This window comes from Diceros bicornis, chromosome 28 (genome assembly GCF_020826845.1).
Source record: "Diceros bicornis minor isolate mBicDic1 chromosome 28, mDicBic1.mat.cur, whole genome shotgun sequence".
Lineage (NCBI taxonomy): Eukaryota > Metazoa > Chordata > Mammalia > Perissodactyla > Rhinocerotidae > Diceros > Diceros bicornis.
Window position 1 is genome coordinate 4,123,926 of NC_080767.1, and position 25,914 is coordinate 4,149,839.

The 25,914-nt window shown below is 52.7% G+C and overlaps 1 protein-coding gene across 5 annotated transcripts in view; it reads right to left on the reverse strand.

Moving 5' to 3' along the window:
• The window catches only part of TLN1 (talin 1), a 32,496-nt gene that overhangs the window by 1,853 nt on the left and 4,729 nt on the right, over positions 1-25,914 (reverse strand). Inside the window, exons 2-52 of one of the 5 annotated variants that reach the window (XM_058523487.1) lie at positions 23,858-24,020; positions 23,522-23,619; positions 23,144-23,273; positions 22,886-23,038; positions 22,485-22,627; positions 22,247-22,374; positions 21,467-21,527; positions 20,515-20,619; positions 19,998-20,153; positions 19,079-19,180; positions 18,833-18,909; positions 18,422-18,602; positions 18,131-18,244; positions 17,913-18,021; positions 17,459-17,667; positions 17,196-17,294; positions 16,746-16,796; positions 16,021-16,188; positions 15,537-15,831; positions 14,814-14,980; positions 13,837-13,965; positions 13,542-13,658; positions 13,324-13,437; positions 12,986-13,120; positions 12,699-12,827; positions 12,419-12,521; positions 12,061-12,269; positions 11,567-11,686; positions 11,164-11,361; positions 10,833-10,972; positions 10,553-10,646; positions 10,362-10,451; positions 10,126-10,248; positions 8,704-8,847; positions 8,057-8,218; positions 7,702-7,842; positions 7,427-7,608; positions 7,107-7,239; positions 6,779-6,880; positions 6,523-6,693; positions 6,286-6,435; positions 6,076-6,177; positions 5,877-5,996; positions 4,971-5,117; positions 4,631-4,797; positions 4,340-4,523; positions 4,124-4,249; positions 3,910-4,026; positions 1,049-1,234; positions 800-907; positions 182-287 (exon numbers count right to left, since the gene is read on the reverse strand). In XM_058523487.1, the coding sequence (XP_058379470.1) occupies positions 182-287; positions 800-907; positions 1,049-1,234; positions 3,910-4,026; positions 4,124-4,249; positions 4,340-4,523; positions 4,631-4,797; positions 4,971-5,117; positions 5,877-5,996; positions 6,076-6,177; positions 6,286-6,435; positions 6,523-6,693; positions 6,779-6,880; positions 7,107-7,239; positions 7,427-7,608; positions 7,702-7,842; positions 8,057-8,218; positions 8,704-8,847; positions 10,126-10,248; positions 10,362-10,451; positions 10,553-10,646; positions 10,833-10,972; positions 11,164-11,361; positions 11,567-11,686; positions 12,061-12,269; positions 12,419-12,521; positions 12,699-12,827; positions 12,986-13,120; positions 13,324-13,437; positions 13,542-13,658; positions 13,837-13,965; positions 14,814-14,980; positions 15,537-15,831; positions 16,021-16,188; positions 16,746-16,796; positions 17,196-17,294; positions 17,459-17,667; positions 17,913-18,021; positions 18,131-18,244; positions 18,422-18,602; positions 18,833-18,909; positions 19,079-19,180; positions 19,998-20,153; positions 20,515-20,619; positions 21,467-21,527; positions 22,247-22,374; positions 22,485-22,627; positions 22,886-23,038; positions 23,144-23,273; positions 23,522-23,619; positions 23,858-23,987 (6,925 nt within the window). In that variant the 5' untranslated portion in view covers positions 23,988-24,020. Of the gene's footprint in view, positions 1-181; positions 288-799; positions 908-1,048; positions 1,235-3,909; positions 4,027-4,123; positions 4,250-4,339; positions 4,524-4,630; positions 4,798-4,970; positions 5,118-5,876; positions 5,997-6,075; positions 6,178-6,285; positions 6,436-6,522; positions 6,694-6,778; positions 6,881-7,106; positions 7,240-7,426; positions 7,609-7,701; positions 7,843-8,056; positions 8,219-8,703; positions 8,848-10,125; positions 10,249-10,361; positions 10,452-10,552; positions 10,647-10,832; positions 10,973-11,163; positions 11,362-11,566; positions 11,687-12,060; positions 12,270-12,418; positions 12,522-12,698; positions 12,828-12,985; positions 13,121-13,323; positions 13,438-13,541; positions 13,659-13,836; positions 13,966-14,813; positions 14,981-15,536; positions 15,832-16,020; positions 16,189-16,745; positions 16,797-17,195; positions 17,295-17,458; positions 17,668-17,912; positions 18,022-18,130; positions 18,245-18,421; positions 18,603-18,832; positions 18,910-19,078; positions 19,181-19,997; positions 20,154-20,514; positions 20,620-21,466; positions 21,528-22,246; positions 22,375-22,484; positions 22,628-22,885; positions 23,039-23,143; positions 23,274-23,521; positions 23,620-23,857; positions 24,077-25,914 lie in introns of those variants that run through there. The other 4 variants (XM_058523488.1, XM_058523486.1, XM_058523490.1 and 1 more) reach the window with 4 other exon arrangements.

Below are 25,914 nucleotides of genomic sequence, written 5' to 3' on the forward strand. Positions count from 1 at the left end.
GGAAGAGGCTAAGGTGGAGCCGGGAGGTCAGGAGCACTGGACAGCTTGGTTACTATCAGCAGGCCCCAGCACCTGTGGGGACTATGGGCACAGGCTAGCTCAGAGCAGACAAACTGCAAGTAGAGAAGATCTCCCCAGAACAAGGGTTTCCCTTCCCTCCCTGCCCCCGGTCACCCCTCACCCTTCATGGCCTCAGCAGCCTGGATGAGCTCAGTGACTGAACCAGCCACGCGCTTTGAGTGTCCTGTCAACTGCTGCTTCAGTTCTGGGCTCGGCTTCTGCAGGGTCTGGGGAGAAGGCGGGCAGGAAGCAGAGAGCATCAGATCTTAGCTTCTACCTTGACTTTTCAAACAGGGCAGACCACGGCCGCCAACCTCGTCCCTAGAGCACTCCACACCGCAGTGCTCCACAGCACACCACCTATGCAGGTGCACCCAGGCACCACATGCACACACGGTGAAGACAGTGGGGCTATATGTCACTCACCGGCTGACAAGGAGCAAGGAGAATGACGACATGAGAAGAAAGAAGAGATGACGAAGTAGAGAAGGAGAGGTCAGGTGGAAAGAGAGGAGATAAGAAAAAGAGGAAGAGGAAGGGTAAGTGGGAGAACCAAAGATGTAAGAATGATGGGGCCCCACTGGAAGGGAGGTTTGGAAACAAGAACAGATTTGGGGAATACTTGGTGGGGTGGGGAGGAGATTTGAACAAAAAATTGGAGAGCTGGGTCTGAAGCTCATGGGAAGAGGACGGTGTATTCAGAGAGTCTGGTATGAGGAGCAGAGAACTCCCGCCTTACCAGTAGCACATGGTCCAGCAGTTCCAGGTAGCCATTGGCACATTCCCGACCATAGTGCAGGGCTCGAAGCTGCACATCAGGGGCTACTTCTGGGTGGTAAGCCGCTTCCTACACCACAGAGTAATACGTCAGCTTTAGGATCCCAAAGAGCTCCAGACCCCTCAAGCCCCTACAGTTTCTCCCCTACCATGTTCTGCCCTAAAGCTGTCTCACTGCCTCAGACTGCTGCCTCACTCTCAAGATTTCTACCTTGCAAGCCCGAAGCATATCTGCGATAGCACGGCGGCTTAGATTGGCTGTAGCAATGACATCCTCCTGGCGACAGGAGTTGCCAGCGGCAACAGCCTTGGCTGTTGCCATGGTGATACCCTTGGTCATTCGGATGAAATCTTCGGGGGTAGAGGTCTTGGCAGGTGGCTCTGGGGAACAGAAGACCTGTTGGGGCAGAACAAGAAGAAAAATTTTACAGTGAGTGAGACTGCAAGACAACGTAGCACTCGTGTAATTTGGTTCATTCATCCATGTGTTCACGCAACAAGCATTCACTGAGGACTTATTGTAAGTCAGGTCCTTGGAGAAGTTCACATATTCACAGCTAATACAATAGAAGGCAGCTGGTCATCATTTCTGACTGAAGTGACTGGGGAGAATTATTTGTTTAAAATGAAAGGTAGGGCATGAATAACCAGATGTCAAGTGGGAGAGTTATCAGGAATGTTCTAGAATACCGGATGGTGGAGAAAAGGTTGTTGGGGCCTTGAATATCAGACCAAGGAACTTAGAATTTTACATAGTATGTAAAAGTCATAAAAATATTTTGGGGCCGGTCCCGTGGCTTAGTGGTTAAGTGTGTGCGCTCCGCTACTGGCAGCCTGGGTTTGGAGCCCAGGCGTGCACTGATGCACCGCTTCTCTGGCCATGCTGAAGCCGCATCCCACATACAGCAACTAGAAGGATGTGCAACTATGACATACAACTACCTACTGGGGCTTTGCGGACAAAAAAGGAGGATTGGAAATAGATGTTAGCTCAGAGCCGGTCTTCCTCAGCAAAAAGAGGAGGATTAGCATGGATGTTAGCTCAGGGCTGATCTTCCTCACAAAAAAAAAAATTTTTGATGTATGTGTTCATCCTAACAAATCACTGAAGATCAGCTGTGTGGTAGATCCTGTGCAAGGTGCTAGGGATGCAACGGGGAATAAGGTAGATAAGGTCCTTGTTCTCTGGAGCTTACGTTCTAGTTTTGGATACAGACAACGTATAGGTAAACCAGCAGAAAAACTAGACTGTGATCTGGACTTTAAAGGCAATAAAGAGGGTGCTGTGATGACAAATAAAAACGAGGTCCTTTTTCAGATACGTGGACAGAGAAGGCCCCTCTGAGGAGACATTTAAGCTGAAGCGTGAAGGATTGGAAAGGGCCAGATGTTCAAACAGCTGGAGAGAAGCAAGTGCAAGGCCTGCAGTGGGCAAGTACTGACAGTGCAGTGCGACGGGGCACAGAAAGGAAAAAGAACCGGAGAAGATGAGGTCGGCAGGGGCCATGGCGCCTGGAAGGCGATGGTGAGCAAGTTAGGTTATGGCAAAGAAGTCACTAAAGGGTTTTAAGCAGTGACGTGACATAATCTGATTTATATATATATATATATTTTTTTTGTTGTTGTTGTTGTTGAGGAAGATTGGGCCTGAGCTAACATCTGTGCCCATCCTCCTCTACTTTATATGGGATGCCACCACAGCATGGCTTGATAAGCAATGTGTAGGTCCACGCCCGGGATCTGAACCCGTGAACCCCGGGCTGCTGAAGCGGGGCATGCGAACTTAACCACTGTGCCACCGGGCCGGCCCCTGATTTATATTTTTTAAAAGATAATTCTGGCTACTATGTAGAGAGAATGGATTGGAGGGGTGAATGTAGAAGCAGGGGGATCAGATAGAGGCTATTACATAACTACAACTAAGGATTGAGGATGGTTTGGATAAGGTGGTGGTGGTAGAGATGGGGAAGAGAAAATAAGGTCATTTGGAGGGAGTGCTAACAAGACTTCCTGGTGGGCTTAGATGTGGCAATGAGAGAAAGATATCAAAGCCGAGTTTCTGGCTTTTAGGAACTGAGTTACTAAAAGGTTCCATTTACTGAGATGGGAAAGACGAGGGAATGATCAGGTTTGGGAGGCAGAGAGTTAAGAGTTACAATTTGGACATCTGCAAGTAGAGGTGAAAACAGAACATCAGAAAGATGAATTTAGAAAGATGCGTAGGAGAGATGAGAGTGATAGAGATTGAAGGCAGGGAGGCCAGGTAGAAAACTCGTACCGCAGTCAAAGTGAGGGAGAGCGAGTGCTGACAGTGGGCCTGGAGATGGGGGATGGGAGGAGAAAGAATGGAGGAGGGTAGTTGGAAGGACTTGGCAATGGCCTGGATATGATGAATAAGACAGTGAAGTCAAAGATGACCGTGGGGGACTCTTCATGACCAGGAGGTTGTCACCACCATTAACAGGAAGTAGCACGTCAGGAAGAAGGGCTGGTTGGTAGGCACTGCATCTCGGTGGTGACGTCAACCAGGCAGCTGAAAATAACTAAACTCAGAAGCGGCAGTTAACTTGTTAGAGAATGATAATGAACGTGGTTAAACTTGCCAAAGAAGAGGACAGAGAAAGCAGGCAGTGTGTACAATTCTGGGAAGGCCTCTATGCTTACTAGGGTGAAAGTGATTCAGTGATGACTACAGAGAGATGCTAGAGAGGCAAGAGAGAAGCCAGCGTCAAGAAGGCCAGAGAACGGAAGGGTTTCAAAGGGATGCACGTTAACAGAGTCAAATGCTTTGGAAATGTTTGAAGAGGATGAAGGCCAAGAAAAGGCCACTGAATGTGGCAACTAAGAGGCCACTGGTGACTGGAGAAAGTGGGAGGATGAAAGAAGGTGGTTGGCAAGTGCTATGGAGTGAAGAGGTGAGGAAGGGAAACACAGCAGTGTGGCTCACTTAAGAAGTTTGGCAGTGAGTGAGAGGAATGTGACTTTACATTCCTGTGACTGTGTGCAGGACAGGTTCACGATCTATCACGATCCCCCTCTCTGACTCAAGTCCCCATGCTGACTCGCGCTCACCGCCAGTTCCTGCCGTATGTGTTCTGTGGTTGCCTCCAGGGCCCGGGTGCCTTTGGTGGCCTCATCTTCCACCGCTTTCACGGTCTTGAGCAATGATGTCACATTGGTCACCATCACCTAGGGGCGTCAGAGTGGGGAGGGGATCATTTTAAGGAACAGATGGAAGCGCACTGATCTGCTCCCTCAGGATCCTGATGTTGCTCTCCTCTCCAACCTTGGCAGAGTTCTTGAGCTGCCACACAGCAGGGTCATCTCCCACTTTGCCAGCTGCAGCCTTGGTTGCACTGATGAGGTCTCCCAGGGCCTTGGCCACATCTTTCACTGCATTGATCAGCACCACCTGTGTGGGGGAGCAGAGGCTTTGGTCTATGGGAGGAAAAAGGGGAACAAGAAGTGGTTCTGGCCAGAATTAGAGGTGTCAGGTGGATACCTGGGTCTCAGGGTCCTCAGCTCCCAGGCTGGCTGCACCCAGCTTGACCACATCAGCAAGGCGGGTGATGGTGGCCACGGAGGACTGGGCAGCCTGTGCCAACTTCTCCTGGCTCCCAGCTGCATTCTGCACCAGGACCTTGGTGTCCTCCACCAGCACCTTTGCAGTCTTCAGAATGCCCTCCCTGAGGGAGGGCTCAGCCTAGTCAGCTCTTCTCAGGCCTCCTCCAGCCCCTCCACCCTCTTCTGGCTCCACACCCACCCCTGCCTCCATGAGGCCCAGCTTCCTCACCGGTGGTCAGCGAAAGTTTCGGCACCCTCGCGATTGAGTGTGCCAGCAGTAGCAAACATGATGGTGGTGTCAAGGTCAGCGATGATGCCGGACACAGCACTGGCTGCCGTGATGCAGGCCTGGGTGCCACGATTCCCGGCCTGCAGTGCAGCCAGCACGTGGGAGACCTGGGGGGAGGAGAGTCACATGGTGACTGTGGTAGGTGCCACGTGGAAGGGAAAGGTCACTGGTGGCTGGGAGAAGGGACAGAGGAGAGGGCTGGGAAGGTTGCAGGAGGATGGGAAAAGCTGCAGGGTTGCGAGCCAGTCCCCCCCCCGTCCGTAGGGACGAGCACAGTTACCTTCTCGGAGACTCTCCGGGCACACTCTATGAGCTCCTTCTTGGTGTAGGCGTCACTGGGGCTGCACTGCAGGGCACCCGCCTTGGTGACCAGAGCAGCACAGCCGTGCCCCAGCTCCTGGACCCGGTGCTTGATGTGGGCACCTATCTGTGAGCAGACAGAAAAGGGAGATAGATTTTACAAGAGGCACTCAGAGTACCTCCATTGTGCTTGGAAGAGTCAGTAAGGACCTAAAAAACAGGCATTGCAGACTAAAGGGGCTGTGAGAAGCAGTGCCCAGCACGAAGACGACTCCTGTTTCCTAGCCTGCACGCAGGAGGTCACCTCCTAACATGGAGAATAGAATGTGGGCACCAGCTGGTGAGGACTGTGTTAAGCATAGTGAGGAGGAGGGGAGAAGCACTTTATGCTGGGGTATTGGAGGCAGAGGGTCACGGATTACCATTTGGCCTATGCGGTGTAGAGGGGTTTGGAGTTGGAGATTAGGTCTGTCATGCTAAGATCCAATTACTTGTTTTCTTGGAAAGCCAGGAGCTTAGGAAAGGAAGAGCTTCATGGATTTGCAAGAAAGAAGAACTAGGAAGGGAATATAGACATGCAGCACAGCAGAGAAGCAGCCACAGGCCCAGAGGAAGGCTGGCAGAGGCAACAGCAGCAGACCGGGAAATCTCTAGATCCTGGGCTGTCTCCTTTATCCCTGTGACTGAAGGCTTTGATCCCGTCCTGACACAGGGCCCTGATCTCGTTTTAGCGGAGTGGCCCTGAGGATGTGTTCCCTGTTCTATGAAAGACTAGAGGGAGTGGGGGTGGGACAGCCCCAGAGGCTGACGTGATGGGGACAAGGGGCATGCCACTGGGACTTTCTGTGAGGGGCAGGGGGAAGGTCAGAGCTGCCTCCATGTTTACCTCTTCATTTTCAGCAGCCACAGCTGCAGGCTTGGCCTGCGAAGCCAGACGGCCATAGTCACTGGTCAGCTGGTTAGCGAGAGGGCCCAGCTCCTCAGGGCTGGTGTTTGACTTGGTTACCTGGTGATAATGGAAGAAGTGAAGTTATGTCAGAGCTCATTTCTCCAAGGGCAGTCCCCTTATACTCTCCCAAACTCACCATCTCCTGAACGGTGACAGCAATGGCCTTGGCTGTCCTCACCATAGTTGTTTGGTAATCAACAAAGGAACCTTCTGGTTCACCCATTGGTCCTTCATCTAGCTGAGAGAGAGGATGGAGAAAGGGGAAAGATTGTCAGGGTCTCTGCCACTGTGCTCAGGGACCCTGGCTCAGGGAAGCCTTTGTCCACAGGCACTCCAAGACTCTAACCTGGTTGATGGCCTGGGTGATGGAGTCCACCATGCCACCGACGACCCCAGCAGCACTGGCTGCCTCATTGAGGGTTGTTGTCAGGTCCTCTACGGCCTCTGTCATCATCTGCACAGCCTCCTCCAGGGCTTCCTGGGTGTGAGCTGCTTGCTGTGGGGCAGAGTGAGTGAGTGGAGGGGGCCCTGCTGTTCCTGCTTCTCCCACCTCGTACTAGTAGCAGCCCCTCCCTCCCAGTACCTTGGGGTTACCGCCAGCCTCTTTGGCTGTGTACAGCAACTGCAGGGCAGACTCTGCCAAAGTTTTTGTCTGGTCCAGGAGCGCCATCTGCTGCGGGTGGCTCAGGGTCTTAGAGGCAGCACCCACTGCAGCCAGGGTGAGTGGCTCAAAGTACTGGGCCATCTGGGACACCTGAGGCAAGGGAAAGGGGTCAGCTGGGCCAGGTACCCTCATTCATTCTATCCCCCCGGGACTCCCTTCTTGACTCTCTAGGTACCTTGTGTCCCAGCTGGGAGGCTTCAGCCCGGGCAGCACTGGCCAGCGGCTCAATGAGATGGGAGATTTCCTGTACTGCCGTAAGCATCTGAGTGTGCAAGGCCTGGGGAGAAAGCAGACGTCAGTCCTGACTGTGACCTGGAATAGGACCCTCTTGATGTGTAGGACCCCACTCTTTCTACCATATCGAACTAACTAACCCCCCTTGGCATGTTCCATCCCCTTGATGTCTCTCTGGAGCCCACTCCCAGATCCCCCATCTTCCTCAAGGCTGCTATCTCTCTTCCCAGATGCAACCTTTCCTCTCACATAACCCTTTTCCCCCTTACCTCTTGAGAGATTCCTTCACGGGGAGCAAGCTGCTGGCTGACTGCAGCAAGGGAAGCCTGGTCTAGGTCCCGCAGACAGCTGTTCAGAGCTGCAATGGCTGTCTCACACTCCAGTTGCCCTGGAGCCTTGTCCCTGCAGACACATCACATCACCAAGAACATCCCCTAAAACAAGGCTAGCCTATCTTTCCCATAGCCCCCAAATCTTGGACAACAGGTGTCCTCCAACACTACCCCATCTAATTGCACCTAAGGGCCCAGCCCTCCATTCTGTCACAATGTATGCCCCCAGTCGTACCAGTTCTCCACCCCCTCAATACCTCATGCTTGTAATGAGCTTCTTGATGGAGTCTGAGACAGTACGGGAGTGGCCAGCCAGCACTGACCAGCGCGGGGGGTCCCGGGGATTGACTGCCAGAGCCCGGGCTGTCTGGATTAGGCCCCCGGCACTCTCCAACATTGTCTTGGCAGAGATCACAATGGGCTCCATGGCAGCGCGCCCCTGGGGAGAGGGGAGGCAGGGAGGTGAATCTCAAGACTCCCAAGAAGATGAGGTGGCAGCTGGCCCCTCAGTTCTCCCCTTACGTTGCCTCACCTCAGGGCTGATCTGGGCAGGAATACTGGAGAATTCGGGGTTGGATGCAAAGGCACTCAGATTGTCCACAGCCTCCAGCAGTGGGGCTGTTGCTGCTCGGCACTGGGCACGGTTCTCCTCCGTGAAGGCCCCGTCTAGTGCCTGAGGTGGGAGTGACAGAGAGGCCCTCAGGACAGACTGTAGGCAGGGGAGGTGAAGCCCAGGTCTCCCTCCTGGGCTTAAAGGTATGGGGAGAGGCTGGTGATGACCAGTGTGGATAGGAAGGGGCTTGGGCTCAGGCAGAACGGGTTTGGTAGAAGGCCTCAGGGAATGACGGGGGGATCAGGGGAGGGAAGAGAATTCAAACTCTGGGAACCTTGATGGTCTTGACAAGATTGGCTGTGCTGTTGGCCACCTCCTTGGCAGATTGTACAAATTGGCGTTTGGCGGTAGGATTGGCGGTACGAGCAGAAGCGAGGCGGCAGCTGTTACACAGCGCAGAGGTGTGTTTGGCCACAATGGTGGCTGCAGAGAGCACCTGAGGAGACAGACATGTGGGAGAGCCATGATGAGGGCAGGAGGGAAGTGTGCACACCCAGGGAGGAGCCCCTTTAGGTTGGAGGATGGAGAGCAATACCTTTGGAAGTCTAATTAGGAAAGACAGAGTCAACTGAAAAGTCAAGATTTGGGAGAGAGAGATACCCAAAAATGAAGAGGGTGTGGGGAGGGGGAGATGAAAGCCAGACACACTAATGGAGAAATCCTAACAGGGTCAGTGGGAGAGTAAGCTCAATCATCTATAGGGAAGTTGTGAACTCAGCAATAACTGAACAAACGATGAGAAGCGTGGCAGGAAAAGGCAATTACCCAAAGAGAAGCTGTGTGTGGAGATCAGAGATGGTCTCCACCCTCACCTTCCCGACATGTCCCACCTTGCATCTCCCTCTCTCCCCACGGGGCAGGTCCATCCTGGCTCAGCACCTTTGCCCAGACTTGCCCATGGTACTTCTGCCCTTGAGTTACCTGGGCCTGGGTGCAGCCAGGTTCCCCCAAACTCTGACAGGCCATCTGAATTGCCTGGTTTGCACGGGCAAACTGCGTGGGCTCCACCAGCCCTTGCTGTCCAGCTTGGCTGTTGGGGTCAGAGACGCCCACCAGATATGCAGCCTAGGGAGAGAGAAGGGGTGGGGTGAGGAATACAGAATATTCCTCAGGTGGGAATCGAACAGTGATAGTGAGGACAAAGGGGAGTAGGGGTAAGTTGAGCGGCCAGGATTCTACTGGGTTCTCTGAGTGGAGGTATATTAACAACTACAGTCACACTGTAAAAAAGAAAAAAACTTCTCTTGTTTTGTGAAATGAGTTCAAACATTTCTTAAGGTGAAAAGTAAATTGCTTATTGTAAGTAGCGGTAAAAAAAAGTTTGAAAGACACACAAACACACATGCACAAAGCCTCTTTTAAAGACAGTTGTAAAACTATGGAGGTTGTTAGGCTCATTAACATTTATAATACCTCCAAGCCTCAGAGATTTGGAAAGAGGGAAGGGATGGGTATAATGGTTGCCAAAAAACTTTTTTATAATTAGAAGATTATCATAAAGTTTGATTTGTACTTCAATTGACACGCGGTAGCTTCGCTTTCTCCTCTTTATGCTTTTCCGGAAGTAAGTCAAGCCATATAGAGCAGCCCGCCCAACAGACCAGGGCAGAGGGAGGTTGAGGGAGCAGGACGGTAGGCTTTCAGGGAAGCAGTGTGAAATGATGAATTCTCAAGCCCATTTGTTTTAAGGATTCAGATACTAAAGCAAAATACTCTCTGAACTAATAGGTTGTCTTATACTTCATAATGTAGAAAAAGACAAAGTTAAGTGGTGACTCAAGTAGCTGGAAATTTAAGTAACAATTATGTGAAATGATTTGCATATACTAATTTGTATATACCAAGAAAGCCAGGGCTGGAAAAGGCCCAGTAGCTGGACAATGTAATCATAACCCAAAGCACCAGGGCTCGGGGGTAACTGTGATCAGAATTGCTGGTCTTGGGCCGGCCCCGTGGCTTAGCGGTTAAGTGTACACTCCGCTGCTGGTGGCCCGGGTTCAGATCCTGGGCGCACACGGATGCACTGCTTCTCCGGCCATGCTGAGGCCACGTCCCACATACGGCAACTAGAAGGATGTGCAACTATGACATACAACCATCTACTGGGGCTTTGGGGGAAAAATAAATAAATAAATAAAATTATAAAAAAAAGAATTGCTGGTGTTCTGTGACTGCTGGTAAATGTCTCCACTTCAGGAAGGGCAAAGAACCCCAGTTTCCATAGAGTTGGCTCTGCAAACACAACTTCTTGATTTATCTAGAATCAAGGCTGCGTGTGTCAGGCTGTGAGGAGGTGGGGTAGGGACAGCAGGGGCATTCCAGGAACCAACTCAGGAGAATAACCTGTGCAGCTGCCTCGGTGAAGCCACAGAGGGCCTTGGAGGCAGTGGCAATGGCCTCCCCAAACTCTGGCAGGTGTCCGTTCTTGGCATTTTGGGAGATGCCAGTCATGGCCTCACCCAGTACCTGAGAAACAGAGAGGATGACGAGAGTCACATCTTGTCCCCAGAGGGACAGATCAGCCCCTGCTTAGCTCCACCTTCCCACCCTCTGCCCTCTTGGTTCCTGGCTGCACTCACCTTTGAGTTCTCCATGACACTGTCCAGGCAACCAAAGTAGGACATGTCATTGATGGGCTGTACTGGGTTCTCTAAAAGTTCCCGGACCGTCTGTGTAGAGAAGGGTGAAGTGAAATGCAAGACACCCCCTCACCCATAAACCTAGAACACTTTCCTCAACCTCAGCACTATTTAGCCTGCCAAGTGCCCACCTCCAATTCCCGCAGGGCATTGTCACACTCTTTCTGGCCTGGCGCCTGCTGGGTGCACATGGTGATGAGCTGGTTGATACTGTCCGTCACCGCCCTGGGAGGAAGAGAAAGTTGAGTGAATGGGTGCACAGGTCAGCATTCCTGGGTCCTATCTACATGGGAAGTCTCTATAGCTATTTCCCTTTTGTCTGTACCATTCCTAAGCTGGGGACTTCTCATGAAGTGTCCCCTCCCCAGTCTCTTCAACATTCTAGGGCTGGACTTCCCAGCTCCTACTTACCGGGCAGCTGCAGCCAGCTGACTCTTGAGGTTGGGGGCAGCCGGGTCTGTGGACAGGGCCTTGGCAGCCAGAAGAAGTTTGCTTGAAGACATAGAGATGCCCTTCAAGTTGGACACGACCTGGGCCTGGTCATCTTGGCTCTGTTGAAGGTGAGAAGGTCAGCATACTGTCCAGTCCTTTCTTACCTGTCTCTAAAAGGGATCTTCTGCCCCAGGCACTCCAGTACTAGTACAGACTGGGGAGGGGCGGGAGCCAGGAACAGGTCAGGACTCTGTGGTCACACAGGTGCCTCCTGTCTAACCCTTCAACCAGACTCTGTGCCTCTTTGTACCGGAGCCTGTCCTGCCATCTCCACGCCGGCTTCCAGGAAGGTGCTGAAGTCCTGCCCAAATCGACCTGAAGCTCGAGCCAAGTCCTGAGGGGTTCCCCGAGAGGCCTGCACCAGTTCTGTGGCTGCCTGATTCAGCCCAGCAGCAGCTTCATTCAACCGGCTCTGAGCTTCCTGAAACGTCCCAGTGCTGGGGGGAAGCTGCAGGGTCAGAGAGAAAGTCAGATGCAAGAATGGGGAATGACGCAAGGGAGAGTGTGGTCCAGGAGTGCTGGGAGGTGGGCACAGAGCGTGGGAGTAATGAAAGGGGATAAATCTGGGAAGTCAGGGTCCAGAAGAGGGCTAAGGTGGAAGAAGCTTGGAGTTCTTTGGCTCCTATGTTCCCCCCACACCCCTATCCTCCTACCGAGTCACTCAGGAGTCGCTTGCTGGCATCTCCCACTGCTCTCAGGGCATTATCCACATCTCGCTGGCCAGGCAGGCAGCTGACACAGCGGTTCAGTGCCTGGGTCACTGCTTTAGCCACCTGAGAGGGGAAAGGAGATGGGGGTTGCCAAAATGGAAACAACTTGGGAGATCCCCTCCTCTGCCCATGGGACGTGGGAGATAATTGCTCTACTGCCTCTGAAAGTGAGAGGAAAGCGGGTATTGTAGCTGAAGAGGCTGAAGTTAGGGTATCAAGTGATGGTGCTCTAACTCCCCCAGACCTAGGGTTTAGCTACGCCCCTGCCTCAGTCTAACTGAGACACTTCCACTAAAAAGAGAGAAAGCGCGGAATCCAGGGAGGAGCTCTCGAGAGCAGACTGACATGTCTGTCAGTGTGGATGAGACTGCCCCAGTCGGGGCCCTTCTGATGGGATGTGGGGAGAGGGCCCAAGTGGCCCCTTCCCAATACCTGACCTGGGCAAGCCGCTGCTGGCTCTCAGGGTCCCCTGGATGGCCAGCTGCCTTTTTTGCCTCCTCGATGAGGCTGCTGGCCTTGTCCAGTACATCACTGGCCGTGTCAAGCACGATGGCCTGCACTGCAGGATCTGACGTCAGGGCAGCTACGCCCCGAGCAGCCTGGGCCAGTGACCGCAGCCCACCTGCCACATCCCGAGCTGCAATACCTGGGGAGACAGGGAGAGAGGCAGGAAGGGAGAAGGCAGCCTCACTGCCAGGCCTTGATCCCAGTGGTTCCGTCAGCCCCATCCCTCATCCAGCTCCTATTTCTCAACCCCCCTGGCCACGTGTCCCACTCCTGGCCCTGCCCACATACCTGCATAATTTTCATTGCCCTGGGCAACCTCCCCCAGCAGCTGGGCCATGGCGGAGCTCACTGCTTTGGTGCTGTTGCCCAGGTCCTGGGCACATTTCTCCATCTAGAGATGAAAGGGGACACTCAGGGGCTCAGGTAAAGGAGGAACTGGGAAGGGGGAACTTGAGAAGCTACTTGGGGATAGCTGGCATTTCAAATGAAGGTTTTGGGCAGCTCCGGGGCACAGGTGGGGAAGAGGACTTCAGGGTTTGAGTAAGAATGAGGTCTTAAGAATACTTACAGTCTCCCCAGGTAAGGGTTTAAGCTTGCCATCTCGAGCTGCTGCCTTCACTTCCTGCAGGTCTCTCTCTAGATTCTGTACCACACTCAGTGCAGAATCCATCTCCAAAGGCCCACATGCTTCCTGAGCCTACAATGACATGGGGGTTTGGGGTATAAGAGATACTATTGTGTCCCACACTGATGCCTCAGGTTACATGATATCCCGGTTTTAGGTTATTCTGTACAGATTCCCCATCATCCCAGGACCCCACTCTCATCTTCCAAAAAGAGAGCCAGCTCCCATACCTTCTGGGCAGCAGTACGGAGTTCAGCCAATGCGGTGCCAAGGTTTTTAGCACATTGACTCAGCTGCATGGCCGAAGCCTGGTCCTGAATTGTTGGCACTGAGGCCTTTGCAGCTGCCACCATCTTCCCACCTGGCTGTAGGGGGAATACGCAGGCAGATGAAGTACCATCCTCCCTCTGGGCCTGGGGGCAGGGACTGATGACAGTCAGGACATGGTGAGCACTGGGTCTTAGTACTGGGAAAGAGGCTATTGGCAGAGATTTAAACTGTGGGAGATCCAGGGGACTTAGAACAGGAGAAAGGGTCTGGTGTGAGAGGTGGGGAGAGGGTGCCTTGCCTGCAGGAAGCTCTGGCTGGCAGCAATGAGGGCTAGCTGAGCACTGGGACTATCAGGCTGAGCTTGGCTCCCTCGGACGCCTTGCACCAGCAGTGGAATCTGCTCTGCCACAGCCTGTAGGTGAAAATGTCATGAAAGCCATCTCCCCCAACAGGCTGGGGGAACATCTCCCTCCTCCCATACCTCCTTCCGCCCCCACACACTTCCTGGAGTCTCACCTTGCAGCTCTGCACCAGCACAGGCTGGGGGCCAGCAGAGGCCTTGGGGGTGGAGGCTGCATGCTGGGCAGCAGCGATGGTCTGTGTAGCTGAGGCTGCAGCCTGCTTGGCTGCATGCTGTGAGGACAGAGCAGTCAGGACAAGCCCCAGGCATTCCCGGCCCCAGTCCCTGGCCTGCACTGTCCAAGCCATCCTCCAAGGAAATATTAATTGCCTCTCTCCACATGTCCCTCCCAGTTTCAGTCCTCCTACAGCACCCATGCTCTCTTGCTCCTAGTTTATTTCCCAGCTTCACCTCCAGGCGCTGCACCAGCTTTTTCTTGATGGCGTTCTGTGCAGCTGCATTGGTCGCCATGCGCAGACCCTCAGCTGCCTCCCGCAGCCGCTGCTGCTGCTCCTCACTGTCAGGGTGGGCGGCTGCTCCCTGAGAGGTGAAGAGACAAACAGTCATGACCCAGCATCCCTGTGGATCCTAAATAAGCTCTTCCCTAACCCCTCCAGATTCAGACTTATTTTCCTGAAGTGATTTCTAATATCCCTGCTAAGGTAATCACCGTGGAGACAAGCTGTCTCAGGCAGGCAAATAGGAAGCCTCAGGAGGACCCTGGCTTCCCTTTGGGATGCCGCAGTCCCTTCTTTAGGTGGAATTGTTCCTTCTTTCCCTCTTTGGGGAAGGGGCCATGTTTCTTCTCCCACTCTCCACAAAATACCACTAGCAAATGGGGGTGACCAGGGCTCTCTGGGACAAGGGGAACTCAGTTTAGGGCAGGGACCTCACGAATACCAAAGCAGGGGACCTGGTTACTCCTGCAAACTGAAGAGCCCTAGAGCCCAGGGGGCCTGAGAATCTCCTGGCTTCTTCCTGACAGTCCTCTGCACCCTTGTGTCCCACTGTCTTTCCCTAAACTGCTAGCAGCAGAGCCCCGGGGACTGAAAGCCCATGTGCACTCACAGGAGAGACAAGGAAGCAGAGGAATCTCTTTGCTGGTGGCACCAAAGTGGGGAAAAGGGGGAACAGCAGACCTTAGACTTAGCGGGAGAGACAGGGTATGGGTGCCTGTCAGTCACAGAGCACTGGGAGTCACACTGACGGGAAGCCTGGACTGTGTCCACCGGCAGCCCAGGGACGCACTGACTTCCTGAGTGTTCCTATATTGGTTCTCTCATATTTTCCGTGTTTCCTGGGTCTCTCCCATCAGATGAGGGTGACCATCTGGACCTTTCCACTTCCTTCAGGGCCCAGGCTGGAGGTCTGCACAGAAGGCTCTGTACCTTGGCAGCCTCCACCATCTTGGCTGTGGCATCAGCCAGGATCTTGGCAGCACTTAATAGCTTGCGGGAATTCTCCAGGTCACTCTCCCCCTCGGCATCAGCCTTGATGGCATTGACCAGGTCGGAGGTGGCTTGGGCCAGGATGCGGGCCTGTCGCACCATCTCACCTGAGAGGACAGGGCACAATCAGGTGAGGAAGCCAGAGACACTGAGAGGGTGCCAGGGGGTGGGTCGACAAGGTAGACGGGGCTTTTCGGGACAGTAAAGAGACTGGCAAAAGTTCTCGAAGTAACTTCCCTGGAGTTACTGTTTTCTGGGTTTAGGATCTCGGAGAGGAACAAATTTCCCAGCGGGCTTTGAGGGGAGGAAAGACAGATTCTCCAATGGGTATTTTCAGCAAATAGTCTTGAGAGGATGAGACACTCTTTGTGAAGGCTTTTGTGGGTGAGGAGGTGGAGTGGAGTGGGGAAGGCTATCTTCTAACAATGCCACTTTCCATTTATTTGTGTGCACACATTGGTATATTCTTCAAACGTGCCAAGGCAGGCCAAGTGGGGATTACCCTCCTGCTTTACAGATGGTGAACTGGAGGTCTCTGAGAGATTAAACAGCCAGTCTACTGGGTGAGTCCTTAGGGGGAGGTGGCAGGTCTGCAAGGGAATGTCCAATGGGCTCAGGGAACCTCACTGGGGTTCTCTGTCTTCACAGGGGTGGTGTCCTTACCAGCATCACCCATGGAGCTGAAGATGTTCTCAGTGACAGTGAGGATGGTGTCAGTGGCCTGGTCATAACGGCCAGCAGGCCCAGCCCCTGTGGCGTGGGCCTTCACATGCTGCAGCAGCTCATTCAGGGCCTGAGTGACAGCTGTGGCTGCTGCTCCTACCCCCCGCAATAGCTGCCCATCCTCGGTAGCTGCCTGGGAGGCGGACACACAGCCCTCCACAGCTTTGGCCACCAGTCGTCCGGCCTCCACCAGCTGTTCTTGGCAGACAGGTGAGCTGATGGTAGGTGCGACAACCTGTGGGCAAACTGAGTGTCAGAGATGTAGGCAAGGGGAAGGAGTCATGAGGTGGGGTGTTTGCGGTGTTACCCACAGTCACCGGGTTGGGTAATGAGGCCTCAGGAGCCAAAGAGATAAAATGAGAGGCTCTTGCGTGTGTGGCAGCATCAGCCCTTGGCACAGGCTAGAGCAACTTTTGGGGCTCACCTTGGTACAGGCCACCAGCTGAGATGTGGACAGGGCACACTGTGTGGCCGCAGCAATAACCTGAGTCTGAAGCCCCGAGTCCTCTGTCCGCTGGGCCACACTCTTGGCCTTGAGGACCAGGGCAGCTGCAGCACTTGCCACTGCCTTGGCTAGTTGCATCAGCATGTCCTGCAAGGAAACAGCAGTCAGCAGGGCCTGAGATTGGGCTTGGGATCCATGGACCCTTTCCAGAGGCATAGCTGTTTCATTATTCCCACTGACTCCAATCACAGGACAGTGTCTGCAGAAGCAACCAGAACCTACCCCAAGCCCCTGCCTTGAGCACCCAGTAGAACAGAACCCCCACCAAGGAACAAACTCACACCGAGAGAAACAGAGCCTACACCAAAGGGAGAAATGCGAGAGGCGGATACACTCGGATGGCGATGGGGAGGGAGGGGCAGCACTGTTACAATGGGATGGAGAGAGGAGGTACCTCTTGAGGTCCCTCCCACCCCCAGCTTCTTTTCTTCATTTCTTCTCAACCTTGGTTGGAAGCAGTCACCCTAGAGTCTTGGGAACAGGTCCCAGTAGCACCCTCCCTGATCCCATCTTCCCAAGCCCGGCCTGTGCCATGCCTCCCCATCAGGTTCTGCTCTCCCAGGAGGCTGGGGGAGAGGTACCGAAGCGAGTGTATGCGGCTCAGAGAGGACAAAGCTGGGAAGGCCCAGGCCAGAGGCCGTTACCGTGGGGGGATTGGGGGCAGATCGAACCCCAGCCCCTCTGGGTGCACATATCTGCGTGGGAAATCCAGGATGACAAGTCAGCTGAGGAAAGTGGCATGGGGTAGGGAAGGGGGGAGCTACAGGAACAGCCTCCTCCAGGTGGTATGGTCTAAAGGACTGGAGGGGGCTTCAAGATGTCCTCAAGCTGGGTTGAGGGCTACGTATGAGGAAGATGGAAAAGATGACAGGAGGCTAAAAATATCACAATAAGGGTCAAGGGTGAACTAGTAGGTTAAGTTTGGATTCAGGGGTTCTGAATTCTCATCCCCAAAAAAGAAGTGTCATCCCCTGGAAACAGAGGTTCAGGTTAGCTCTGTGGGGTCAATTTATAGTAGCAAGACTAGGAGCTGCATTTAGGATCAGAAGTTACCTCCCAGAAGCTGGGGTTTTGGGGTTGGGTAAGTCACCAACCTGGAAGTGTGGATCAGTATCACTTTCCCCAATTTGCTGCAACAGCTCCCCACTGGCCTGGCCCACGTTCCCAGCTGCTTGCAGCAGGTTCTGACGGGGCTGTGGAGAGTGAACACCAGTCAGAAGCTGCCCAATCCCTGCCCATGTGTCCACGGGTCCTACATGCCCATTGGCCCCACACCTCCATCCTGCAACTTGGACTGCCCCTTCTCCTTGGGCTCAAACCCTCTCTCCTCCCTAGGGCCAACCCCATGGCCCCTGACCTCAGCACTGGCTGGCTGGGCACTGCGCAGCAGTTCGGACACTGCCCCCGCAAGGCCTTTTGCTGCCTGCAGCAAGGGCCGGCCACTGCCGCCTTCATCCTCCAGCAGGGCAGCCAGCAGCTTCACACCACGGGACATCTCCGTCAGGTTGGAGGAGATTGTGGTGACTGCACAGCCCACTGCGGTATAGTCTGTCTCTGTGGGATCCCCTGAGGAGGAGGAAGAGGAAGAGTGCGTGTGAGACACAGAGCAGGCCAGATGATAGTCTGGGGAGGAGCACCGTCACAGGCAGTTAGTCACACACGCATGTCCTGAGAGAGACACACACAGTCCCTTCCATGAGTCAAGGTGTGGTCACACCTGGAGTCAGTCACACTCATGCTTGCACACGCTCACCCTCCGCCCTCCCCCCAACTCTTCCCCCCACACACAAAGAGCTTGGCATCCAGCCTACCCGCTGTCAGGTTCACCACGGAGGCGGTACCAGCTGTGATGGCATCTACTTGGGAGTGGATCTCATGCTTTGATTCATCCATCTTGTTCTTCCGCCAGGCCTTAGAGGCCTGGGAGAAAGAGAAACAAACCTCAGGATTTGCTCTGGTTTGGTGTACCCCCACCCTGTTCCTTGGAGTCCCAGCTTCAGTACCGTTGGCCTCCCCATCCCACACTCACAGCATCCTGGCCCAGAGGGGGTAGAGTGTCAAAGTCATCCAGAGTGGCCTGGGCAGCCTGCACAGCCTGCATGCTGGAGTTGATGGTTCCAGTGAGTGCCTGCTGGGCTGAAGTCTACAAGACAAGGAGAGGAGTAACAGGGAACATTTAGAAGACAGAGAAGGTAGAAGAGAACTCGAGGCTAGAGAGAGGAATACAAATAGGGACATGGGAAAAGACTGCCTAACTCCTGGCTAGGCCCAGCTGAGGGGGAAAGGCGTGGTACCACGGGGGCAATGGAGGCACGCTTACCAAAGGAGGCATGTGTCCTCGGTGCATCTGGCCACTGGTAATCTGCTGCTGGGCAGGGGGCATGCTGCCCACCTGGAAATTCTCAGGACCGGAGGCTCCAGAGCGCATGATGGCAGGCAGGGCCACGGAGCCATGCTCTACTTTCCCCACCCGGTTATACTGCTGCTGAAGGACTGTTGACCTAGGGAGGGAACATTCTGGGGAGCACTCAGAGGACTTCCTCCCCTCCTCTCCTTCCCACCCAGCTCTACTGCCTCTGTAGGTCCTATAGCCTGGGGGTGCATGAGGTCTTATTATAGCCTGCAACTAGTTATAGAACCATCCTAAGGATTCCCCGCCGCCCAATAGTCCTTGGAGTCAAGGCTTGCCTTCCCTGCCCCTGAGGGACGGATCGGCCCAGATCCTTCGTACTTTTTGGGGGACACCGAGTCCTCTAGCATCGTAGACTCCTCGTCTCCCTCCAGCCCAAAGTGATCCTTGCTTTTTTTCTGTAGGAAGAGAAAAGGAACAAGAGTTAAAGAAGAGGGAAGGAGCGAAAAGGCAGCCTCTTCTTTCCCCAATCAGCCATCTTCCAGAAGCTGGGTCCCCATTGCTAAAGGACTGGCTTGGGGAGAAGGTAAAGGAGATAAGGAGAACGCTAGGGCAGTCAGTGCTCACTTTCTTAAGGATGATATCGATGTAGCCGGCAATGAGCTGTGCGATCTGCTCCCCCTCAGTCGTCTGTACTGAGTAGTAGCCATCTTGGTAGTCCCCAAAATCCTAGTGTGACAAGGTGGGGGCTCAGTGGGAAAGCCTGAATCTACCCAGGGTGGGAAAGGGTAGGATGGGAGCCCCAAGGTGAAGATGATGAGGGTGTCTTCTCATGCCAACAACCCTCTAGGAAGAAGCCCACCTTTCTTCAATCTCCTATTTCTTTTAGGAGAAATTAGAGATTTCTCTTTTAGGAGAAAATAGGAGATTTCTTCAATCTCCTATTTTCCTCCTTAGAGAGAAATATTTTATTTCTGAGGAGTGGCCTTTATGCTACACAGTTTCAAATACATGCCATTTAGGAAATCTCTCTTCCCTCACCCTGATAATAAAGTAGGAGGATACAAACATATTTATCATTAAATGACAATAACTGAGGGTTAGCACTAGTATCCAAAATGGAAAAATAGCCTTTAGTAATTTTTCTTTCTCAGTGGGGCACTTCATCAAGGTGGTATTAGTTTTCCAATTCATAACACCAAAATATAAAGTCAAAGGGGAAAACTACGTAGAGTTGCTGCTGAGAGAGGAGGCTTGTTTTCCTTTCTATCATCTTTTTCTTCGCTCTCTCCAAGCTTCCTGTGAGCTCAGCCTGCTGGTTAGTTTTGTTGTGTTGATTTTAAAGAATGTTTCATTTAAGCATCACTCACTCTCCAGGAAAGTTACTCCCCTACTCTATCCTCCATGTTCCTGCAACAGTTCCGAAGTTATCCTTTTTTCTGGAGTCACATCCAGTGCACCTGCCCCAAGGGAGGGAGAAAGACTTCGCAGCTGTCCCTTCCCTGAAAATTCCTAAGTCCTTTCTCCTCTGACCCCCCAGGCTCACCAGGGTGAAGCTCTTGGGAGAGGCAGCCCAGCGTTTGATGTTGGTGAGGTTCCACTCCTGGATCACCTCTTTGGTCTTCTCATCCACTCGCATCACACACTCCTTAGTGATGCCCAGAAGCCTAGGCACCAGCTTGTTTTTCCCTTTCATCTTTTCCTGTAAGGCAGAGGGTGTCCTTGGTGTTACAGGTCAGAGGTCAAAGAAGAAGCGAATGATCAGATCATATCTAGACCACCAGGGGGTACTGAGGTGGGCAGAGGCCCTAAACTAGGGTGTCTATTGATGGACCAGGACAAGGCTACATCAGGGAAAGGGGAAGGGAGGGAAAACGCAGGGCACGGAGGGAAGTGGTGGAGGAGGACTGTCACCGGGCAAGTTTTCACAAGGTCAAAGCAAGCAGAGAACAGGACTCCTGGGAATGATGGGAAATGTGACTGAGGGCAGAGTCAGAGACTTTCAGAGAGGAAAGGGCAAGAGCAGGAAATCAGGAGGGCAGTGAGAAGGGTCTGTAACACACCTTAACCAGGAAGAAGGAGACACCATATGTCTTGAGGGAACGGGCTAGCTTCACGTAGCGTACCTTGGCCTCGATCTCACTCATCTGCCCACAATTCTTGTGTGCCTTAGAGTATGAAATGGAGAAAGATTTAGGAAAATATGGGGATAACATCACAGACAAGGATTTAAGTTGGGATGTTAACTGTAATGAGAGCATATTATGGGGACACAGGAAAAGGTTAGGAAGTGCAGGATATGAGCAATGAGAGGGTGACGGGATGGAGGCGGATAAAGGATATGCAGAAGCGAGGATTGAAGGGATAGAGTTAAGGAACTTGCAGACATTCTGGAGACATGAACGGATAATTAGGAAGTAGAAGGTCAAATAGAAGGACTTTTGGGCTGAATGTTCAGAGTAAGGATAACAACTTATATTTGTAAAAAGATATACTTTTCACAGTACAGTCATGCGCTGCATAACGACATTTCGGTCAATGACGGACCAAACATATATGATCCCATAAGATTAGTACCATATAACCTAGGTGGGTAGTAGGCTATACCACCTAGGTTTGTGTAAGTACATTCTATGATGTTCGCACAACGATGACATCGCCTAAGGACGCATTTCTCAGAACATATCCCCATCGTTAAGCGATGCATGACCGTAATTTCAGGGTATACTATCTCACTGATTCTCCTATCAATCCTACGCAGGGATCTCTAACCTCCCATGTTAGAGGGAAAGAAAAGAAAAGAATATTGATTTGAATTCCACAGCAAATGCAGTAATGGAGCTGAGACTAAAAGCCCAGGTCTTCTGCTTTCTTGGCACAGGAGAGGTAGGAGGACAGCTTGGTGGGTGGAAGCAGGTGGGAACAGACAGGGAAAGGGCGGGGTCCATTTAGTCAGTAGGATTAAGCAGCAAGGCTCCCGGGTCATTCCAAACACTTTCCCCTAACCCCATTCACCTGGAAGATTTTACGCTCTCCCTTCTGCTTCACATACTCCTTGGGCAGGAAGTCCTTCAGGCTACACCAGAAAAGGGAGGGTCAGCATGTAGTGGACAGCATCAGGGATATGTGGGCCATGGACTGTGGGCCCAGGGGTGTGAGGAAATGTCTAGGACAGTGTTATCTTTGGAGAGTAGGAAAACTGAGGGAATAGAGTCTGCATTGTCCCTAAAATCGAAGTGACTTAGCATTAGCTCTTGAATGCAGCCTGTGTCTCTCCCTACAGGGAAAGGGACTGAGGGAACTTGACTTGGAAGCTCAGTCCCTGAAGGAAAGAGGGTCTAGAGCACTATTTCAGGGAACCAAGAGCAGAAGGAGCTCGCTAGAAGGATGACCGTGCACGTAGGAAGCTGAGAAGGCCACAGCAAACTCTGTACATTCTGAGAAATACCAGTGGATGCGACTTGTGTGACTTTTTAAATCTAATGTTCCTTTTGAGGAAAATGTAGCGTTTCCCTCTGGCTACTACAGTAAAAATCTTCAGAGAATCTCAAAAGTTACATGCTTGCTTCAGAGGTAGGGGGCCGGGGCAGAGATTTTGGACTACAGTTACATGCCACATGCGGCCAGGGAGAAGACAAATGGCTGATGGAAGCTAAAAAGGTACCAATGTGGGTCAAAACCCTGATACCTCGGGAGAGGAAATAGGGGGAGAAGGCCTGGATGGAGACAGGCCCGTTGGGGTTACAATGGCAGGGAGTGCTAGGCCCTGACAGGACATGGGACTGGGTGACTCACTCGAGGAAGCCGGCCTTGTGCTTCTGTTCATTGTGGGGCCCAAACTGGATCTGGCATTGGAAGCCAGCAAACTCACAGGCCTTGTCGAAGGAGACAGGGTGAGAGCCATTCAGGATGTCATCTCGTGCCTGGAGAGCAGAGGGAAAGGAGGTGAATGTTGTGTGGGTGGAGGGATCACCCTCACTGTGCTTCTGCCCCTCCCCCTACCTCTCTTGCCCCAGGCAAGTCCTCTCCAGACCTGCACATAAAGAAGGTTCAGCTGTACGGGGTCCCGGGAGTCCACGTTCTGGTCTGAGTAGAAGAACTTCCTCCGCAACAGAAGCGTCTCGTGCTCCTCCACTCCCTGTTCCCTCAGTGTCCGGCCATGGTCCAGCCAGTTCACTGGGGGACAGAGAGTCCCCTCAATGCCAAGCCCCATGGCCCCTGTGCTGTCTGGCCTCTGGCTTTTTATTTATTTCTTCATTTCCTACCCTCTCTCACTAAAATGTTAAGTTCTGTGAGTACAGGACTTTATTGCTGATGCATTTCTGTGTCTTAAACAGCGCCTTCCCACAGCAGATGCTCAATAAATGACGAATACACGGCTGCCCCTCCCACCCTGACCATTCCCAATGCCCTCTTTTTTCCATTTCTGCTTACACTCATCATCTGTGTGCAATTTCTGCTTTAGTTTCTCCATCTTCTTTTCATCTCGCAGCAGTGTCTTGTCCTTTCGTAAGGTCCCTGTCACCTCCTCCTTTTTTTCTTCCATCAGCTCTCGAACCAGTGAATATTCATCATGGTTGGTGATGCCTGGGGGAGGGGGACAGGTTGGTAGCATCCCAGGCACTGCATCCAGGTCTTCTGGCAGAGTTGGAGCCTCCCCACTGAGCCCTCAGCCCCGCCAAGACCCCTTACCAATGCGGGCACAGATGGTCATAAGCATGTCAGTGACGGTCTTAGAGTCATCCACCATGATAGTCTTCACAGTTCCATCCAGCATACGGATCTTCAGGGGTCTCTGTTTCTTCCTGTACTCCATGGTGTCCTGTGGGGCAGGAAAAGGAGGTAGAGGCCCACTTTAAGCTGACGGTTTACTTCCTTTTTACACGGCCAGAGGGGAAGAAAGTAGGTTACTAAAAGGAAGACTATGGGAGCTCACTCAAAAGCAGGGTAATATGACTGCCTGTAACAGACAGAAAGCATGGGCAGGGGTCAGAGAGGACAGATGTAGGAGGTGGAATGGGGGAAGCTGATGGAGAGGATGTTGGCAGTCCTTGATGAAGCGAGACTTACCCCATTTCGAAGCATGTAGTAATCCAAAGCTTTCCCAGCCTCCAGCCAAATACCCTTTTTAGGGTCATCATCTGACAGAAACAGCCCAAAGTCGCTGGCTAAAAGAGAGGGTGGATCGCCTCAGACTTATGAGGACCCCAATGTGGCTGAATAGCTGCACTATTGCCCCTTACTATTTCTCCAGTGACCCTGGGCTGAAAGGGGAGGGAGGGAACCAAGGAGCACAGAGCTGAGGGATCAGTAGCTCTGGGGGACAACAGGGTCATCTCTCAAGGCCAAGAGCCTGGGAACGAGAAGGGACCAAGGGACCCCAGCCACCTGGGTAGTCAGACTCACGAGGGCCAGTCAGAGCCTCTGGGATACGCTCACGAATGATGCGACAGGCGTCATACACCATGGTAGACGGCTCAAACTGCATCGTCTTCACCACATTCCCAATGCTGATCTTCAGCGAAAGTGCAACCATGATGGCAGCTTCTCCTCTCCAGCCTGGCTATACCTGGCCCGTGGCACCAGGGCATTAGAACACACCCTCACTGGAAAAGAGGAGGTCCCCTGCACGGAGTCCCAGGGATGGGTGTTTTTGAAAGGCTCACCAAAGCAGGTAGTAATGAGGTTGTTTTTGTTTTATTTAATAATTTTAAAGAGTGAAAGATTATTTACATGAAAAGGACCAGTCCTAACCATCTAAAACATCTGAAGGAGAGGCTGGTCTGCAAGGTGCAATAGCAGGTCTGAAATGCAGTGTTAACCGGAGGACACCGCCCTGTCCCCTCCACTGGAATCCAGGCCTCCTTTCGTTCTTCCAAGTGTCTCTCTCTTGCCCTTTGTCCCTGATCCTTTCCCAGCCCTGCCTCTGCCTTATTTTCATTTTTTCCTGGCTCAGTCTTTTTCTCTCTTTGTCTCCCACTATGTCCTGCTGGCTTTTCCCTGTCTGGGATTTTCAGAGCTGCCCTGACTAATCATGTGACCTTCCCTCTCACAGCTCTAGCCTCCTTCTCTGCAAAATGAAGATGTTCGGAATTAGATAATTCCGAAGGGCTCTTGAAGCCTGCAAACACTAACTCTAGCTGGTCTGGCAGAGAGACCAAGTACTGGTTGTTTAAGCCATCCAGGCCCACTCTTGTTCCAGCTTTCCTCTAACCTGAGACGTTGGGGGCCTCCCCAAGGAGCCTGGCTCTATTTGGGTTCCCTGGCAGTCAAGCTAGGATCATGACTCTAACCCAAAGTGATCTCAGAAATTATCTAGTCAACTCCTTAACTTTGCAAAAGGGTAATCAGACCCGGGATGGGGAGGGGGAGAGTTTCAAGGCAGGTCAGAGAAGAGCCCAGTCCTTCTAACTTAGTCCTTGCTCCTTCCAAGTCACGGAGTTAATACCCAGTCCTCACTACAACTCCTCCTATGCTCTCTCCTCTTCAGTAAGTCCTTCGCAGACTCCGCCCTCCATCTCAGCTGCCTCCCCTGACAGTATTTTCAGTGCAGCTGGAGCCCCACCCTGCCCTCCCCCACCCTCCAGGCACCACCTCTCAGTGGGCTGGAAGGAGCCACCGGAGGCAGCAGGTGGCGCACAGTGCACAAGGGGACAAATCTGCCTGGCAGCTGATGATGTGATCCAGCTCAATACAAGGATTGGTGCCTCTTAACAGAGAATGAGCAAATCCAGCCTGCCATTCCCCTCCTGGCAAACTGCTAGCCCCAAGGAGGGAAAGGCAGGACTAGGGGGAAGGTTGGAAACAGAGGTGGGGGTGTTGGGATACAGAAGGCAGTTGAGAACCAGGGAAGGTGGTAAGGGGTATGTTTTTGGAAGGTGAAGAGGTTAGGAAGGATGAGGTGAGGAGGACTGAAAATCTAGGTGGAATCAGTAGATAGGAGGCAGATGTGGGAAAGGTCTGGATTAGGAGTCTGATAGACCATTTCTGACCTTATATACAGTCCAGAGTCTCAAAAGAGAAGAAACCACAGCTCGTTCTTTCTTTACTCCCAAACAAGAGAGGACCCTCCAGGGCCGGCTCCGTGGCTTGGCGGTTAAGTGCGCGTGCTCTGATGCTGGCGACCTGGGTTCGGATCCCGGGCACGCCCCAAGGCACCACTTCTCCCTCCAACCTGAGGCCGAGTCCCACGTACAGCAACTAGAAGGATGTGAACCTATGACATACAACTATCTACTGGGGCTTTGGGGGGACAAAAATGAATAAATAAAATCTTTAAAAAAAAAAAAAAAAAAAGAGAGGACCCTCCTAGTCTCCCCAGTTCCAGCTCTCTGCCCACCTCCCTATTCCTCAGGCACCTCTCCTAGCAGGTGCACAGACCTGGTTGTGGAGTTGCTGGAGGGCTGGAGGGTCAACAAAGCTGGAGGAGTCAGAGGAGCTGAGGGCAGGACTGAAAGGACCCC